This window comes from Cheilinus undulatus, linkage group 9 (genome assembly GCF_018320785.1).
Source record: "Cheilinus undulatus linkage group 9, ASM1832078v1, whole genome shotgun sequence".
Taxonomy (NCBI): Eukaryota; Metazoa; Chordata; class Actinopteri; order Labriformes; family Labridae; genus Cheilinus; species Cheilinus undulatus.
This window is the reverse complement of record NC_054873.1, coordinates 10,937,433-10,954,510: the sequence shown is the minus strand read 5'-3', so window position 1 is coordinate 10,954,510 and position 17,078 is coordinate 10,937,433. Positions and strand designations below refer to the sequence as shown.

Here is a 17,078-nt window from a genome sequence, read left to right as displayed (position 1 = left end):
AATAGGGTTTAGTTTATTGGAATATTTATAACAATAATAGGTCAGAATTGAAAGAGTGCTTACAATCATGTTTAAATTAAGATTTGCCTTCATGTTATTTCAACAGTCAATATGTTCTTGCCTTTCTTATATATTAATTTCCTGCCATGTGGCTTCTTCTTTTTTGTTACGTGTCCAGTGGCTGCATGATTCCTATCTGTGTATTTATTGTATTTATTTCTTTACTGTTGGACAATGTTACAGCTTTGTTGACCAAAGGGATTATACTATAGTCAAACTACATAGAAAACTGAGCAGCAGCATCAGTGGACAGTTTTATTTTTGGCCTTTTTTTTTACCTGTTATATCGTTTACCATTCACACCTGCAGCACATTGTCAAAGAATGTAAAGTAAGAACTTTAATGTTAAAAATGGGTAAGTAATTCTACATTCACACCTGGAAACTTGTTTTTATCTAAATCTGCTTTCAAATATCCAAAGTATGGTTGATCATACTCTGTGTGTGGTTGTGAATCGTGCTCCTGAAGTATTATAAGTTTATTTATTATACAAATAAAAAATACAGAAACACTGCTGTCACGTGTCGTCTATCTAAGCTTTCTCTCTCTCTTAGTGATGATTCTGTACATCATCAATCACTCAATAAGTGGTACTTTGCCCAAATGATGCTGGTCCTGCCAGTGGTTAGTCACTTATAAAGATAATTACTTTTCCTAACAGGAATTGGCATTCCAGCATTATAAAACAAATAGCTATCACAAGTGTCTGGTGAGACTTTACATCAAACTGTACAAACAACCCCATCTTGTGGCCGGAGATGTCAGAAGCAGGCATCACATACCCTTTTAGTGTACTTTTACCGTATTACATGAGTTAGATCTTAACTATTAAATTGTGATGAAGAAAATAGTGGATGGATCTCTTAGCAGGTAGGAGGACTACAGCTTCTGTTGTCACAGAGCAATCACTGGCTTGAAGTCTGTGGGAACATATCACCTGTCATATCCAAGAGTACCCTGCTGAAGGCATGCCTCACCCATGGGCGTAGGGGGATGAACTGGGGGGAAATGAATTGGTCAACAGACTGAAATTTGCATCAGTATAGACATATGTGACTCTGAATGATGTCACTGCAGTATTGCCAGACAGGTCTGCTATGTAAGGCAATACAAGAAGATGAGGAAAAAGAGAGTGTGGATATCATTTTATCATCAAATATGATGTATCATATATACTTGGTGGCAGTTTGAACGGTCCTATAATTAAAAAAAAAAAAAAAGCATTTTTGCAGTGCTTCTCTATGCAAAACTCACTTCCTGCCCCTGATCTGGAGTACTCAGCTCTCAGCATGATGTCATCTGCAAAGGACATATCTTTCTAACCAATGATATCAGCTAAAGCCTGACATTACAAAACACACAACCATGGCTAATATGAATAAAAGTAGTGTTTATTCAAAAAAAAAAAATCTTTATTAGTCACAGCGTATTTCAAGATGCACCTGTAGACAGCACCTTCATACAATCCACAAGAATAGGAGCCTTTTAGGCTAGTGTTCAAGTTTTTTTTTTCATCATATACATCAATAAACAGATCAGTAATGTGATGGAATGATGAAGTGAGGTGGTATGTGGAGGAAAATAGAAGCTCGAGTAAAGAATTACACAAATGTGAGACCAAACGATAGTGAGTTGCAAAAATTTAGACATGAACAAGAGATTTATTTAAATCAAAAAAAGAAAATGTAGTTTTAAAATGTGGCTAACATTGAAGCAGTAATTTATGTTGAAAAATGAATCCAAACAAAATTAATAATCAGCCTTTTTGATTATTGAAGAATTGTTTCAGTCATTTTTAAGCAAAATGTAAACAACTGCAGTTAACAGCTCCATAACATACTGGTTTAAAATTTGACACATATGATCACAAATCTTTGGGTTTTTGACTTTTAATTACAAGAAAGAAGTACTTTCAAGGTTTCATGGAGATTAAAGTAGTAATGCGAAGTTTTCTCAGTTGTTGGACATTTTTGATGAAACAATGAACTGATTGTGAAAATAAACAGCAGCTAAACAGATTATGAAGTAATCCTCACATATTGCCCCAGTTTAAATAATAAATTATGAAGAGAAAGAAAAATTACAAGAAAGTTCTGGAATGATTTTTGCATTTGAAACTAGGGTCCACACTGGTCTCTTATTTAAGACACCACCCCCCATACTGGACCCTTTTACAAGCACTTTATATATAATAAATATACAATAAAAATAGTTTTCAATTGCACTTGTACTCTTAAAAATCAGATTGTTGTGGAGTTTAAGAGGTGTCCTTAAATCTTGAAGCTTTGACAAGCTGCTTCAGCTCATGTTTTTAAACCTTGCGCTCAACATGTAATACAGTACTGCAACTGCATTTCCTTTTCTCCACCCTCTCCTGACTTATAAGTTGAAGTTGAAGAGAATGCTAGCTGCCTTTTGACAACTTCACTTACTGTTGGCTTTTATAATAAGGCACTGTCAAAATGCATGGAGCGAGTAAAGAAGGCACAGCTGTGAGCAGAAGCAAGAGTAATGAAGGCAGCAATCCTCCAGTCTGTTCCATCAGGACATTAAGACGATGACAGCTTATGATATATCCAGCTTGATTGTTCTGAGTTAGAGTCGGAGTGATCAGGTGAGCTCAGTCTGTTTAGTTTTTGGAAGCAGAAGAGCCATGAGTCCTCCAGTCAGCAGGAACGTTGCTACAAGCAGGATCGGCACTGAACAGTTTGTATCCACTAGCTTTCCAAAGACTACGTTACCCATGATTGCCGCCACCCGGCCCACACCTGTGAAGAAGCCGAGAGCAGAAGACCTAAAAGGAACATGAGAATATGTGAATAACGACTTTTTCCCCTTAATCAGGATATATTTATACAACACTGATTTATTTATCAGCATAAACAAAATCTAATATTCCCTATAACTTGTGCTATGAAGCTTAGTTCATGCAGGACACGGTAGTCACACGCCCATGATCAGCTGATCCCAATTACCCCCCCCCCAGTTCCCACAGCCAATCGCAGCTCTTTCTCTCAACACAGCAGTGTATTTAAATGACATACTTCTCGCTCATCCCATGCTAGGTCTCAGCTTGTGTATGCACATTTTCAACTTAGTGTGGACCCACACCAAAATGAGTTGGTCCAGTCAAAAATAACTTTAATTTGTAGTGCATTCTCAGCCTTAGTTGATCCTGTCCTGTTTAAGGGTTTTTGTTTGCAAGAGATGTCTTTGGAGGCAGAGAAATCAGCAAAATTTGGAGGAAGACAATAAAAATTTTGTAATATTTCAACTAAAATGGAATCGAAGTCTTAACCTCCATGTTGAAGCCGTTCTTACAGGCTCTGTTGAACTCAAAGTTTAAGAAAAAGGTACCTGAGCTGTGTAGGATAGAGCTCTGTTCCCACCACGTCCAAAGCGTTCCAGGCGACCACCGACACACCACTGAAGACACAGGACAGAATCAGACTCTGGTACTTGGTCTGGACCACATAGATGAGGAAGACGCTTAGACTGGAAACCAGCAGGCTGCTGGCTGGAGACACAACAAAGAAGGGAAGAGATTCAGAGTCGCACGTTGGTTTATTAAATGTGCAGGTATGGACTAACATCTCGGAAAGATCTGTAGGTAACAAGGGAAGAGCATTAGGCCCAATGATCCTGACCTCCAAGATCTGAACAGTTGATCTTTCAAGTCAGGGTGGACATGAGTGCAAAGTTTAAGGAAAATGCATGAAAACTTTAGATATTACATTCACAAGAATGGCTTGGACAGACATTTCTTATCCATTTTTGATCATTTATTGCCGCTAGCTAAAAAGCTAATGACCATATGGTTTTGCCTTTATGAGGAGCTGTCAACCAATGGTAGGCTGTTCTGTTTTCACCCCATGCTGTGTCAAACTTTGCATGCTTAAACACGCAGCTCATTATGGAGACGGCCTGAATAGGCATTACTATTCTATTTGTTGAGGCATGTTCTGAGTTCACTGTAGGGCTAAAAAAATCTGCCAGTTTTCCACAGCACAGCCGATGTCAGATCAGTACTCAGTACCAGCCCATACCCAATGCTCTGGTATTGGAAATGGTATTGGCAATCTATGACAAGTGGTTAAAACGTGGCACCAAACCCTGCTGGTGTGGTCACTGTGGTTATGTTTCAAGCACTTCCTCTGCAATAAGGGGCCATTTGCAATACCCAATTAAAGGGGTGCAATTGCATTAGGTCTCCTGCAGCGTGTGACAGTGGCAGCTGCATGCACTTGTGGTAATATCATGGGTCTTAGCATTTTATACTGGTATATAAGCTGTCCCAGTATATGAGCTATAGCCAACTTTTAGATGAAAATAGGTTTTAAAAAGTGTTGCTTATGCATCAGATTTTACAGTCAATAAAAATTCTATTAACCAATGAAAAAAAGCAAAATCAACCTGAAAGATCTACAGTAGACCCATCAAATGATTGTTGGACCAGCAATAATCCATAAAAACCTTTAAGTACTCAGTTTGGAAAAGTGCTAAAATGTTGATGTATTTAAATAAATCTGATTAAGTTCTTTCACAGCATATACTGATGATGAGGAAGCTTAATATTGATATTATTTGATAAAACAGTCAGACTCACAGAGCAGAACCTTTCCTCCCGTGCTGTCCATCATCAGGATGGTGAAGAGGTTTCCTGGTAAGTTTGATGCAGCGATGATGAAGCCCTCCATGTAAACTTTTAGTATAGAGACATGCACATAAAGATTACTTTAGATCAGGAACAAACAAAAAAAAAACATTCATACATTTTCTACAGCAGTTAATTTTTTTCTGGGTTGCAGACAAGATTGTACATATTCCAGCCTGCACTGCAGTAGGACACAATTGTTAAAGCTTAATTCTTCTGGAAAGAACAACATAAATGTGTTTTATTTATACGGAGGAAGAGTGCAAAGTTTCCTCTGTGCATGACTTGTATTTGGTATGCGTTTAATATTGCAACTGAACATTTAATTGCAAATGAACACTTTTCATTATCTGTTGGACATAAGATATCTTTAAAGATAATTTGAAAATAATCAGTAGAATGCAAACATGGATATTATAAATGTTTAAATGCATATAATGTCTATGGACACAAACATCCATATTTCAACTTGTTACCTAAGTTAACAATGTTCAAAACGGAAAGGAATCTCATACAGCACTACTTAAAAAGTACCATACTATTCCTTTAAAATCAAAGTTGTATAACTATTTCCAGGACACAACCCAGTCTTTGGAAAAAGAAGATAATAGAGTACTAAATTAAAACTTACAACAAGCTCACACAACATGACTCAGCAAATTCACACCTACACAGAGCACTGCATGCTTTTAATTTAAATGAGCAGTATGCAGTATTTACTATGGTATGGACAATACAACCTCGGCACAGGCTCAGAGCAGGCAAAATGAAATTGATCACAATGATTTAAGGATAACTTTTTAAACTTCTTTTGCCTTTTATTTCAATGACCACATCCAAAAATAATGTTACTATGGTCAATTAATCATCATGGTTTATTTTGATTTGTCTTGTAGTCACTATTGTTCTAAACATCAACATTTCCCCTCCATAGAAACAAACCTGCTGTCTTCACTGGGTAGCAGCTTTGGTTCTGCAGTGGACGTAAGAGTGTCATGTTCCTGCAGGGTGAGCCACCACTCTCAAGTCTTGCAAACAGCTCTGGGAACCACATCCACAGCCCGTAGTAACTACAAACCCACAGAACAGCATTAGAGGAGATTCAGGATTACAGGGCTACAGTGGGGAAGCTTATAGGGCATAAACAACATATCAGATATTGAAACTGGGACATTTCATGAAAAATATTTGTTTTATTTTAATTTTGATGGCAACAACATATCTCAAAAAAAGTACTGGGGGGTAGCAAAAAGGCTGGAAAATTAAATGGTACTGATGAAAAAAAGCTGGGGAAGCCCTTTGCAACTAACTGGGTTAATTGGCAGCAGGACGGTGACATAACAAGGTATAAAAGGAGCATTTTAGAGAGGCAGAGTCTCTCAGAAGTATCAATTTCAGGAAATTTTTCCTAAGTGTAAAACTGCAAAGACTTTTATAGACATAAATATTCTATCATCCACAGTCCATAATACTATCAAGAGATTCAGAGGATCTGGAGAAATCTCTGTGTTGGATGCTTGTAATCATCAGGCCCTCAGGTGGCACTGCATCAAAAACAGGTATGATTCTATACTGAAAATCGCTGCATCAGCTGAGGAACAGAAATAATTTCCTCGTGCCATGTACAAGTGTAAGGTAAAGCTGAATCATGCAAAGAAGAAGCCATATATGAACACGATCCAGAAACGCTGCTGTCTTCTATATGCCAAAGCTCATTTACAATTGACTGAGGCAAAAATAGAAAACTGTTCTGTGGTCAGATGAATCAAAATTTGACATCCTCTCCTAAAGAGGAGAGGGGCCATGGAGTTGTTAGCAAAAGTCTGCAACTCTGAGGGGCTGGGGATGAATTAGCGATTATAGCGTCGGCAGCTTACACATCCGAAAAGGCAATATCAATGCTTTACAGTGTACAGAGGTTTTAGAGCAACATATGCTCCAATCCAGACGTCTCTCTAAGGGAAGGCCTTGCATATTTCAGCAAGAAAATGCTACACCAGATACCGAATCCATCACAACAGCATGGCTTCACAGTAGAAGAGTCCGAGTGCTGAACTGCTGGCGTGTAGTCCAGATCATTCACCAATAGAAAACATCTGGCACATCATAAGAGGAAGCAAAGACAACCCAGGACTGTTGAGCCGCTAGAAGCCCAAAATTCTAGCAACTTACTTCCTTACTTCCAAGATATTTACAAGCTGCTGTTCAAAAAGATAGGATGCTACACAATGGTAAACATGGCCTTTAAGATGTGTTGCTGCCATCAAATTCAAAATTTGCATTTTTTTTTTAAATAAAATGGTAAAATGTCTCAGTTTCAACATCTGATATTATGTTCTATTGTGAATGAAATAAAGTACTGGTTTATGAGATGTACAAATCATTGCATTCTGTTTTTATTTACATTTTAAACAGTGCCCCAACTTTTTGGAATTGGGGTTGTATATAAGCACTACACTGAGACTGCAGTGGTTTGGTATGATGTACATTTTAATGTTTTATATTTTTCTGAGGGGTTTTTTTTGGGGGATGTAACATGATTCCTGGTTGTTGAAGATAAAATATTTCCAATGGTTATCTCTCACAGCCAGTAAGGGCTGCAAAGCTGCTTGCTTGTCAGATCAGCAGACATAAATGCACATAACAATATAAGACAACTATTACAAAACCCAGACAGAAAGAAAATAAAGTGTATAAGAAAGATGATTACATTTCTTACCCGAAGGAGATGCAGTAGAAAATGATGAGCAGAACAAAACTTCTGACTTTGAGTGATCCCTGAAACATCTGCTCAATGGGATTTAAGACCTACAAGAACACAAAGACGTTGTTTCTGATTACATTTGAAAATAAAAGAACTGATGCTCAAAAAGCATACAACAGCAATAACAACGTCGATTGGTTTGTTCAAATTTTACTGCAAAAATGTCTGGCAATATACAGAGATTATTTATGATAACTGACAATACGCTTACTGACCACTTCATTAGGTATAGCTGTTCAAATGCCTATGGCAGTAACCAGTGCATCTTTGCATGCAGGCATGGTCAGGATGATCTGCTGCACTTCAAACCAAGCATCAGAACAGGGAATAAAAAGGAAATTTAAGTGATTGTCAACATGCTGTGGTTATTGGTATCAAACTGACTAGTCTGTAGGGATTTTCAGGCACAAAACTCTCCAAAGAATGGTCCAAAAAAGGAGAAAATATTTAGTGAGCAGCAGTTTTCTGGGTCAAAATGCCTTTTTAAGGAAAGCGGTCAGGGAAGAATGACCATACTGGCAGGAAAGAATCTCTGAAAGCACAACGGCACATCCAAACCCTGAAACAGGTGGGCTACGGCATCAACAGACCAGATGATGTGCCACTCCTGTCAACTAAAAACAGGAAACTGAGGCTGTAAGACACACAAGCTCACCAAGACATGAGAAGATTGGAAAAATATTTTCTGGTCTGATGAGTCTTGATTTCTGCTGTGACTTTTGAATAGTAGGGTCAGGATTTGGTGTAAATATGAAAACCTGCCAGACCACCAACAACCATGGCACGTTCAAAGTCACATAAATGACCTTTCTTCACCAGTCCAACACTTGATTTAAGCTTAAGTCTCGACGATGTCTACATGCTTAAATACAATTGGGGACTGCCATGTGATTGGCTGATTAGCGATTTGTGTAACTGATCAATTAAACAGGTGTACCTTATGAAGTGGATGGTAAATGGTTGGTTTAGTGGGTGCTGCTTCTTGATTTATACAAACAAGTTCATTTTATTTTAATGTCTACCTTTTAAGAGCTTCAGCAATTTCTTTTTGTGCTCATATTTTGCATAATCTATAAAACAATCACAAAAAAACATAAAAATCTCACTGGAAGCATAAAGAACATGATTATACCTTGGTTAATGAATCCAATCAAACAGTGATAAAAATCACTAGTTATTTTGACTGACCATTACTTGTTTTTATCACATTTTAAGCTTAAATAATGAATACAACCTTCCAAAAATGTGATTTGTTTGCTGCTTTCTCTTCTTTATAATCTGGTAGTCTAAAATATATTTTCATTTTTGTTTTGGGCTGTTAAGATGGCACATGATGAAACTGATACCCCTATGGTCATGTTTCATTTTATTCCTTAGTGACTTGTTTATTGGTAATTGTGAATAACAGTCTGGGTTTTAAGTCTGAACCCTGGTAGATATTACAGCATTGAGAAACTGTGCACAGTCATTAGTGAGGGGGAGTGACAGAAGCTTAATAAGAGCTTAGCATTAAAGTCTTGCTATTTGGCTCCACAACAGGTTAATCCATCCTTGATAATTGAAGTATATTATTTCACACAGTGACGGCCTTTTTGAGTCTAAGCGGATAGGTCTATCAGCATCTCACTTCAGTTTACTGCTAAATTACCATAATGTGCAATAACACATTTCTTTCTTTCTTTTTTTTTTTTTTTTTTTGTAGAATAATTTTTATTTGGAAATATACAAGCACAGAGTTTCAATATGCTTACAATACACATTTCCAGTTTTTCTTTTAAATTTAACAAAAGAGAACACCACCACCCCACCCCCCACCCCCAACAACGGAACAAGGACACATAGCTCCATGTATAAGGTTTACCATAAAATTAAAAAATTAAAAACAAAACCTTTTTTAGGTGAAGATACATTGTACCTAGTTTTGACATATGTTAATTACATGTAAGTTTTAAGTGTAAAGTGTGCCAAATAAATAAATAAATAAATATTAAAAGAACAAGTCATAACACAGAAGGCATACATGCAAAGGCAGTTTTAGCAAATTGGTCGGGGTGTGAAGGAAAACAGGCCAGACCACAGCCCAAATTTAGAAACAGACTAACACAGGAAAATACAGGTAAGGGCAAAAAAATAGTACACTAAATATGTAGGAAATAGTACTGAAATTAAAGAGAAGGGAGAAAATAATTAAAGATGGGATGCCGAGCTAGACTGGAATTTGTGGAGGGCAGATAACCCTAAAAGGAGAAGCCAACTAAATACTGTCAGGCAAGACACCCAGTCCCCCCACATATGTTAAACTTGGGTCCCATATTGAGTGAAATTTATTCTTATTCCCTCTCAATGAATATTTTATCTTTTCAAACTGAATGAAATTCAACAAGTCACTTAGCCACGTGGATAGTTTGGGTGGATTTGTTGATTTCCAGTGTAATAATATTCTTCTGCGCGCAAGCAATGTTGTGAAGGCAATAATGTTTTTGTGTCTTTTCCTTAGAGCAGAATGTTGTTTGTCTGTGACACCAAATAAAGCTGCAGCTGCATTAGGTTGGAGGTTAGTTCCGAATGAGTTCCTGATAGCATCTTAAAAATCCCTGTCCAAAAAGTTACCAGGGCAGGGCATGACCAGAACATGTGGGTCAGATTGGCAGGGGCATTGTTACATCTGTCACAGCTAGCATTTAATTGGGGATAAATTTTAGCAGGTTTTTCTTTGGAGAAATGAGCCCGATGGAGAACTTTGAATTGTATGATGTTCGATTTAGCACAGGAAGTACTGTCATTTGCAATAACACATTTCTAACTCAGGTGTTGTGATATTACCTTTTTGAAAGCCGTAGACCATCCTCCTTTGCTCCAAAATTCGGTGTCTTCTGGATGTTGCTTGGGGCCAGTACACAAACCAAGGACCTTTAAAAGAGTTTATAATGTGACTCATTCCACTGCAATGGCATCACAATAGTAAAACCACTTGAATAAACTTGTTACAATTAATTAATCCCAAAATTATTGGAACTGTGAGGCCAACTCATTTATTTCTGCTGTAGACTGAAAAAATGTGGGTTTGACATCAAAAGATGAATATGAGACAAAGGATCAACATTTCAACGTTTATTTCCAGGTATTTACATCTGGATCTGATACACAACTTAGAAGTTAGCACCCTTAACTTGAACGCACCCATTTTTCATGTGAGCAAAAGTATTGGAACATGTGACTGGCAGGTGTGTTTTGTTGCCCAAGTGTGTCCTATTACATTGATTATTCAAACAATAAATAGTGCTGCTCAGTTTCAGATTTGGGTTTTGTCTGTGCAGACTGTATTCATAGTTAGAGGAGTAACCAACATGAAAACCAAAGAGATGTCAATGGGTGAAAAACAAGCAACTGTGAAGCTGAGAGAAGATGACAAATCCATCAGAGCCAATTTACAAACATTGGCCATAGCTGGTATAACCATTTGGAATGTGCTGAAGAAGAACGAAAATGCTAACCTGGCACGCCAGATGGATGTGTTTCACACATCCATCTGGTAAACCACTCATAGACAGTGTTTGGGAAAGGGCAGAGCCTTTGGAAAAAACTCAGAGGGTGACTGGATGAAAGTTCTGTCTGTCACAACTTTACAGGCCAATCAGAGCAACAAAACACATAACGGAGCTGCTGCTGAGCTGCGCCTCTAGCGAAAGAGTAAACTCCATGAGACAGAACTGCATAACGCGAACCATGGCGACTGTAGAAATGTCAGTACGCTTTTGTTGTTTTTGAAAAGAAAACAACTCACTGCTGTTCTTCATTCTTCTTTTAACAAAGAAACGTCATCAAGTTCTGGTAAAACTGGCACTTTAGCAGCATCCACGCTAATGTCTTCAACCATATTTACACCGGCCTCTTGTTGCCACTTGCTTATGTCACAACTCCGCCGTGCCCAAAAGTACTGCCCCTCATCACTGATTGGTCAGTCACTTTCTAACCTGGCCCAGCCGGTTCAGATGGGAGCTTTGCAAGATGGATTCGCCAGTGAGAAACACGGAACGGGCGTATCTGTATGCTTTGCAAGGCTAAGAAACCGCTGGTGTACTAAAAAATTGGTTTCTGTTACAAATAATAATATTTTCTAAGTTGTGTATCAGATCTAGATGTAAATACCTGGAAATAAAAGTTGAAATGTTGATCCTTTGTCTCATATTCATCTTTTGCTGCTGTAAATTTTGGAATCCCCCTTGAAGGACTAATAAGGAATAACTCATCTTATCTTTTGTTAACTTATCGTTTTCAGTCTACAGCAAAAATAAAGGAATTGATCTCATGGTTTCAACAATTTTGGATGGGAGCGCATCACTTCTTTTTCTCTTTCTGTGTCATTTGCGTTCCTGTTGAAAGTCAAAACTGGTCATTTTCACACACCTGTGCTTTTTTACAACCTGATAAAACTAAAACATAAATATGTACACTAATCAATGATTATAAGGGCATTTTCACATTAGGCTTGATTCTTTGTTCTGTGTCTGAGCAGCTTGATTGCTCCCCTCTCCCCTACTGGACTGCTTTCACATTAGGGCACCTATACTTGATAAATCTACCATGCCCCAACATATTTGACCCCCAAAGTCCTGTTTGTTTGCTCAGTGTGAGAACACTGGCCTGCACTCAGGAAAAGTACACTTCCTTGGCTCTGACAAGAATGAAGTAGAAGGACTTTGGCACTGTACTTATGCACAAGCATACACATTGGTGCACAGCATGGGCATGACATAAAACTGAAGTGAATCCATGACTTCCATAATAAAGAAATGGAAGAGTTGGGGGGCAAATCTGACCAAAACTCAAAAATAAGCCACAAAGTCAGTTTAGCAGTATCAGTCATGTTTTCTGTGTTGTTCTCCTGTGATGAAGCACGTCTGGGCTTGGAGCAAAGGAAAGGCAGGCCACTGGAGGACCGGGGAGGGGGGACAATTGTGTCTGAGCATGGTACGGAGCAAGTTGGCCCTTAGTAAAAACGTTCTATGTCAAAGCACATTAGGTGGTAATATGCATGTAGTTGGTTTGCAAATCCACCAATAAGAAGAAAGAGGAAGCTCCCCTAGAAACCACTGACATTAACATATGTTTATACTCCATGCAGACCATGGACTTCATCCCGCTATTCTGATGTCTGATTATTTGAGTTGCCAGGAAGACCAACTTACTACTTCAAAATCTCAAAACATACAGCTGAACTGGTTTTGGGCATCAAGTACACTCAGATCCAGGCCTAATGCGAAACCACTCTTGATCTTAGATGCTTTCTACTAAGATTTTACCGTAAAATTCTTTTCTTTCCCCCACATGTTCATCTCAAACATCTTTTTGAAGACATGGAGCGCCTCTTTCTCTCGTCCAGCCTGGAGGAAACAACATACAAATTTTCAGTCAGCTTAGATCTAAGAAGTACCCAGGAACACACATGAAACACCAGCCTGGACTTTAAATACCTCCATGAGGAACTTGGGGCTCTCAGGCAGAAGCAGCAGGAAGAAGAGTGCTGAGGTGAGGCTGGGAACGGAGCACAGCATCACAAACAGTCTCCAGCCTTGAAAGTCTATGGTTCCTAAAAAATCTGCCCAGTTTCTTGGAATCACCAACCAGGCCAGACCTGCAAACACACAGACACTTGAACCCAGGGACCTTGTTTTATCAATGCAGAATTCCAGGATTTTTTTTAAATTTAAAGTTCCTGCTGATGAAATGCTGACTTTGGTTTGATTAATGGGAGTAATATACATTCTTACCTGCAGCCACAATGTTTCCTGCCATCCAGAAGGTGGCTAGAGCGCTGATCATCGTGCCTCGCTTCATTCTGGGCATGAACTCTGAGAAGTATGAGAAAATAACAGGTATCGAACCACCGACCCTGCAGAAGGGAAGAAAGAGCTTGAGCTGTACTCTAATTCACTCAGGAGAAAAATCAAATCTGTCCAAAAGCATATTTTGACCATAAAAGGTATATCTTATCATTTGATTTGAGCAATATGAGTAAAATGTGATTTTTTATAATCATGTGATTTTATTTTACAAACTTTTTTTCATGAAACAACCTTTAGGTGCAGTGGAGGTAAGAACTTCTGAAGATTTGTTTTAAGGTTATGTTCCCTCCAAGCAATGATACATACAGAATTTCCGATACTCTGACATTTTGATACCACACAGGTTCAGAAAACTTAATCTATTTCAGAGCACAAGTGTGAAGAAGAACTGATCGAGGTAGTTTGCATGAGTTTGTTTGAAATTTAAAGCAATCAAAAACAAGATATTACCAACTGTTGGGTGTCGAGGACTTCCTTTCTCTTGCAGTGTTTAAAACAGGTATGTTTTAACCCATTTTCAAAATCCTATAAAAGTCTAAAACTTTGGTAGTGTGACAACCCTTCTGTGTAAAAACATGCATGCTCACCCGATGCCACTGATGAATCGCAGCACCAAGAACATGGAGAACCACGGAGCTATACTGGACAGACCTCCAAATATCCCATTGATGGTGAGGGACAGAACCAAAATCCTGCGGCGTCCCTTCTTGTCAGCCAAGTAACCCCAGATGTAGCCGCCAAACATCATTCCTGGTAAACAGGAAGTTGAAAATAGAATAAGAAGCCAAAATGACAGTTTATGTCTCTTTGGCTAAAGATAGTTGCAGATATTTTCTACTGTAGCACTTTTTCAACTTATTATTTATCATTCACCTAGAAAAATGCTGGCAGTCAGAAGGCCCATGTCTGAAGAGTTCAGCCTCAGATCGCAGCGTGCCGTCGGCAGCAGAAAAGAAACACAGAGAATCTCCACAGCGTCGCTGGCATTAGCCCAGCCACAAACCACCAACAATGCATAGTGGAAGATACCAAAACCTGAGAGTAACAGAACAAAGAAACAATGACAGAAACAAACAGTTAAAGGATATGCTCACATCTTTGTGGGCTTGTTTTGGACATATTTGCAGTGAAGTATGCAGTGGTGAACTGTTATCTTAATATCCATAATACAGTGAGAGGAGACTAAGCTGCATTTTTATACACTATGTTTAATTATAAGTTGAATAAGGTTTCATGCTCCCTATCTTCCCAATTTCCCATACAGGAAAACACTGGTGTGTTCTAATTAAGCTTTAGGTTTTCATAAATCAATTGATGGAGGTTTTGGTGAACATTGTTTTGTTGCCTGTGGACATCGTGTTTTTAGCTGTACTATAAAGAAGCATTCAATTTCTTTAGCTTTAACACAGTGTGTATGAAATCGGCTTCCAGGTTCAATCAAAACAATAACAAAATCATATTTTGTTGAATTGAAGACTATTCAATTAAAACTGCACTCTATAAACTGTATGCACTACACAGTAAACCACTATTTTCATTTCATGGATGAATTTCACATAAGGGAGAAAAGCTGTTAAAAGTGGCCTTCCTGGTTAATGCTACAAGCGAGCCCAGAATTAATCGAGAAATTTAGTTGGAAATTTTATGTATTTTTTGTAATTTTATGTTTTATGCATTGGTAATCTCAGATATTAATATACTTAAAAAAGTATTTTCCTATCATCTATACCAAGCAAAATGTGTTGACTTTCATATTGCATTTTAAATTCTACAGAAATGTGTTTCATAGTATTGTGTGGTAATAAGACATTGAACAGAAATAGGACCCAAAGGAACCTCAACACCATCAGCTGCATACTACCTGCTTGCTCCACTGCTTCCTCATATTTTAATTTCTTCTGTCCGCTCACAGTTTTGGAACTTGTAGCGCTCCTTTCAAAAATTATTACACCTGAAAAACAGGAAGAAAACTCAAAAACAGGTAAAGTTGAACAGATAATCCAGATACAGAGAATTCAGGATGCAATTAAAGCTTCAGGGGTTTTTGATGTTTTACACATCAAAACCCAAACTTAGTGTTTATCTCTGTTTTATAGATTTAGAGTGTGTTAGATCTTTTTTTGGCTGTTTAATCACAAGCTAATTTTCTGGGACTTAGCACAACAACAATAAACACTTGGTCCCGCACTGTTATGCAATCTTGTGGAATTTTCAGGGCCTAGTGACATAATCCAGAAATGATTGATTTTCAGATAAAATTGTGGTGCTAATGTAAAAAAATGAAAAACAACCTGTGACACAGGTGAAAGGTTGCACAAAATAGAAAGAGGAAAAGTGAAGTTCCTCAAAATTGGTGCAAAATCAGTAAATCTCTATATTTTTTTCTCAAAATGACCAAAAAGTTACCATAATACAGATAACCAAAGGCCAGCCAGTCTAACAGTACATGTGTAAATTTGTTCAGGGTATATGCAGAAAATTTGACATTAAATTTAATACTTTTCAAAAGTATTTCAAGACCCTTTTCATACATTTTAAGGCCATCACATCTTTAGTTTTAACCCATTACAATGACAACAAAGTTATGCATAGGTTTTGTGCTGATAGTAAGACAAAAATGTGTCAACAAAGAAAGGAAAATTGAGGTTGTATTTCTTATCCAAATCAGGCTTCTTGGAGAACTGTTAGACTGGACTATGAGAAATAATTCCTGATACCATAAGGTAGCAATCTAGAAGTAACTATTTACAGGTTTTGCACTGCAGTTTTAACTAAGAAGTAAAACTGCATACATTTAGGTTATAAACATAAAAATACAAAGTATAACTGCCCATTTATACTCAAGTATTATTATACTTATACTACTTTTCAATTCTGATTAAAAAATAAAAATGTTGTTATCATAAAGGCTAATGGATGGCCTGTCAATCTGGAAACTTCAGAGCCTGTAGACTGTAGTAATAATGCAATGCCAACCATTTGTAAACCTATTGAAGTTATGGTACAGGAAATTTTCTGCAAAATATAGTGAATAAAAATAGGGTAAAGGTCCAAATTTTCTGTAGATTACTGTGTAAGTAGTTACACTGTATGGCTGTGAGTCTGTAAGCAGCATTTCACTGTTTTAGCACGTTGAGTTTGATTTAACCGTATTATTTGTGATTAAAAAACACTGCATTGTGTGACAAAAATTATAAGCTGTTTTGTTTATTTTGCCATTTAACAGCTGCCACATAGCCGTAGAGTAAAATGCAACCATGGCAGAGGGAAAAGGTTGCACAAAAGGAAATAAGACAGCTCCTTGTAATTGTACCTTAACGCAGTACTTTTGAATCTTAGGATGTTCGTGTTAAAAGGCTGAAAATAAGACCTTTAAATATGGTTGCCTTGATGAAATATGCTACATACCTACAACATAAACACGACTGTTTTGGTGGCTTTAACCGAAAATAACTGAAGGTATCTTGTAGATAATTTGGGTCAACGTTGGCTAATGATCTTTGAAGTTTATGGTCTCACCCTCAGTTACTATTAAGTATAAAAAAGTAGAATTGGACTAATACAGTGGCACAACTTTACCTTCATCCGAGTCTTCTTCCTGCAGCTCATCTGAGCAACGACTGAGAAGAGGCTCTCGCGCTTCAGCATCCCTGTATTGCACGTGCACAGACATTCCCAAAGTCCGGATGTTTCGAATATGGGCACTGAATGAGATTTTAGAAGACTGTCTATCTTTCACCCCTGGTCCCGGTTG

General features: G+C 37.8%; 1 protein-coding gene across 1 annotated transcript; it reads right to left on the bottom strand.

Moving 5' to 3' along the window:
* Positions 1-1,435: 1,435 nt before the first annotated feature.
* On the bottom strand, positions 1,436-17,033 carry sv2 (synaptic vesicle glycoprotein 2). Its single transcript, XM_041794976.1, has 13 exons — positions 16,904-17,033; positions 15,186-15,275; positions 14,198-14,359; positions 13,912-14,074; positions 13,250-13,371; positions 12,953-13,113; positions 12,782-12,862; positions 10,302-10,388; positions 7,434-7,522; positions 5,657-5,784; positions 4,667-4,762; positions 3,418-3,577; positions 1,436-2,854 (listed from the first exon to the last, which is right to left on the bottom strand). Exons 1-13 carry the CDS (start codon positions 16,995-16,997, stop codon positions 2,671-2,673), a joined length of 1,617 nt encoding a protein of 538 aa, XP_041650910.1. The 5' UTR covers positions 16,998-17,033; the 3' UTR covers positions 1,436-2,670.
* Positions 17,034-17,078: the final 45 nt, after the last annotated feature.